Source organism: Gigantopelta aegis, chromosome 6, assembly GCF_016097555.1.
Source record: "Gigantopelta aegis isolate Gae_Host chromosome 6, Gae_host_genome, whole genome shotgun sequence".
Classification (NCBI taxonomy): domain Eukaryota; kingdom Metazoa; phylum Mollusca; class Gastropoda; order Neomphalida; family Peltospiridae; genus Gigantopelta; species Gigantopelta aegis.
This window is the reverse complement of record NC_054704.1, coordinates 95,194,297-95,196,937: the sequence shown is the minus strand read 5'-3', so window position 1 is coordinate 95,196,937 and position 2,641 is coordinate 95,194,297. Positions and strand designations below refer to the sequence as shown.

The following is a 2,641-nucleotide window of genomic DNA, read 5'->3' as shown; positions in this document are numbered from 1 at the left end:
GGCCTCACCACGTAGCAGTTAACAATTATAAATTATGTCCTTAAATAAATGTGTTGTTAATCCATATAAATGTTTGCTGTGGTAGACATTAAATATAATTGTGCTATTTTGTTTTTCTACTTCGTTTTCACAGCTCTTTCAATATCGGTAGGCTTCTGTTATTGAAAATGTTGTATTTGTATCTAACTACAGATGTTTCATGCTGTAATATACATCTATCATATTCACTACTCTGGTAGACCGCTGGAAACGATTTACCAGTACAGTAACAAAACAATTCTCCATCAATATTAAACTGTGTATGTCTAGATACCTCGTGAACTACTTGGTCCTTCTCCAGGTTGTCCATGGAGTTCTGGATGGAGGACAACACTCCTCTCTTAAAGTTCAGGGCCCACGTGACCTCGTTGTCTGCTGGACAGACGTCTTCGACGACGCCATCTTGGAAGGAGAAGCGGAGGATGTTTCTCTCCAGTGCTGCTCTGAATTCTCCCACCAGGTCCATGTTCCGCCTTTCTGGTGATGATGTATCGAAAACACTCACATCTCGCATCTGAGATACAAAGTCAAGAAGGTATACAAAGTTGTTTTCAGTTATTAACTGAACTGTAATAGTAATCGTGCTGTTAGAATATAGCAGGTACATTGGGGGGGGGGGGGGGGGGGGGGGGGGGGGTTCTTCTTTTTTTTACCTAAGTAATGTCAAAACAATTAGTAACTTTTAAGGCATGTGTTTATTACTCTTTAATAAGATTCTGAAATTCGGTTCAGATTACAATCTGAACTCAAATATCCGAATTTACGAAGTCTTTGTAAATGTATGTAGTTACACGAGTATAAGATGAAAAAGGCTTTGCAAATTCGGTCTTATGTATATGCATTTGAGACAATGAATGCTACATTAAGAGTCACGTTGATGACTTATTGCTTATAAACCGAAAACACGTCCTTATAAAGTAGTCACATAACAACAGTGTATGTGAAAAAACTAGCTTCAAATAGCCCGTTTATGTTCGCCCACTGCAAACCATGTGAATAATCAAGTGCAACACGTAGCTCACCCTGAGAGCAAAGTCACACTGTGACAAGACCTCGATGTCCGCGACAGCTCGTATCTCTATGGAGGCTCGCTCAGTATCGGCCCCTTCCATGGTCGTTTCGGACATCACGTTGTAGTCGAATTCGTAGGTCATTCCAGGCGTGAATTTGAACTTGTTCGAACCTGCAGTTTGTAATCACACTTCAGTAATAGTTAAAATATATTTTTAATAAGAGAACATGTATTGTGTAATAACACAATTCGGTATTAGTTAAACTCCATGTTCAATTATAGTAGCACCATTGTGCTACCAAACAATTCAGTTTATAAAGATTTGTGGTTTATGTTTTGCGATATTTACAACATTTTATTTAAATAAAACACACAAAATATTCTTTATTGATTGGTTTTACCAGAATTTTAACTTTGTCAATAGTTTGTTGACAAAGTTATAGCTCAATTTATTATAGTTAAAACTTTGTCAATAGTTTGTTGTTTAGCAAAACGAATGTTATCTTCTTTATAAATGTGGATACATTTTATGATGTGAGGAAAGCCAGAATGGATGTGATAATAATTATGTAACATATACTAACCGGTGCATCTTCGTGCACACATTGTAGCATCTGATAAATCGCGTACCAGAATAGGACCTGTAAAATAAAACATTAATACTGATCAGACCCTTAGAAACGATATGGTATATGAAGTGGGGAGTACAATGTCTAGTGGAGGGGGCGGGGGACACAAGCCTTAATACTATACTAGATTTCTAAAAAAAATTATATATATATATATATATATATATATATATATATTAATAATTACTATTTCAAATATTCAAAACTTAAATTAATACCTAGTTTTTGTTTTTGCGGAACACAGACATTATAATTGTCTTCATTTCATGTTTATATACATGCCTATTATGACTGCAAATTGTTTCTTAATGTGTCATATTAAACTATAAATCTCCAAAGTGTATGACAAGCGCGCTTATGTTTCAGACATGACCATAAGCTAAGTTTAACAACAACAACAAAATTAAAAGAAGAGAAGAGTCAACAAGCCGAGTTTAAACCAACCAAATCTATAAATAATTGTGATTTGTTAATTACGTTAGGTGGGTGTTGTGAATTACGTTAATTATAAAATAAGAAAAATACGTTAATTACGATTTGTTAATTACGTTAATCATGATGTGTTAATTACCTTGATTATGTGTCGTTAATTATGCAGTTAAATACGTTAATTCTAATTTGTCAGTTACATCAATTAATAACTGTTAAGTATGAGTGGTTAATTATGTAGTTAAATAAGTCAAAGATGATTTGTTAATTACACTAACGACGAATTGTTAATTAAGTTAATTATGATTGATCTTTACGTTAATTATGTAGATAAATTCGTTAATTACGCTTTGTTAATTGCAGTAAGTGAAGTTAATGATTTTCTAATAATTAAAGTACTCACCGGCCAGTGCCCCAGCCACGAGGACTGCCACCAGCCACAGCTGCATCGTCGTCATCGTGTTGTCGTAGTCGTGTCTCTATCTCTGGTTCTCGTGTTTCGCGTGTTGCACAGTAATAATGTGATATGCCG

The 2,641-nt window shown here is 34.8% G+C and overlaps 1 protein-coding gene across 1 annotated transcript; it reads right to left on the bottom strand.

The window, feature by feature from the left end:
- Positions 1-116: 116 nt before the first annotated feature.
- Positions 117-2,641, bottom strand: LOC121374807 (apolipoprotein B-100-like). Its single transcript, XM_041501918.1, has 5 exons — positions 2,513-2,641; positions 1,636-1,692; positions 1,062-1,222; positions 314-553; positions 117-155 (listed from the first exon to the last, which is right to left on the bottom strand). The coding sequence occupies exons 1-5, from the start codon at positions 2,565-2,567 to the stop codon at positions 117-119; spliced, it is 552 nt and encodes a 183-aa protein (XP_041357852.1). The 5' UTR covers positions 2,568-2,641.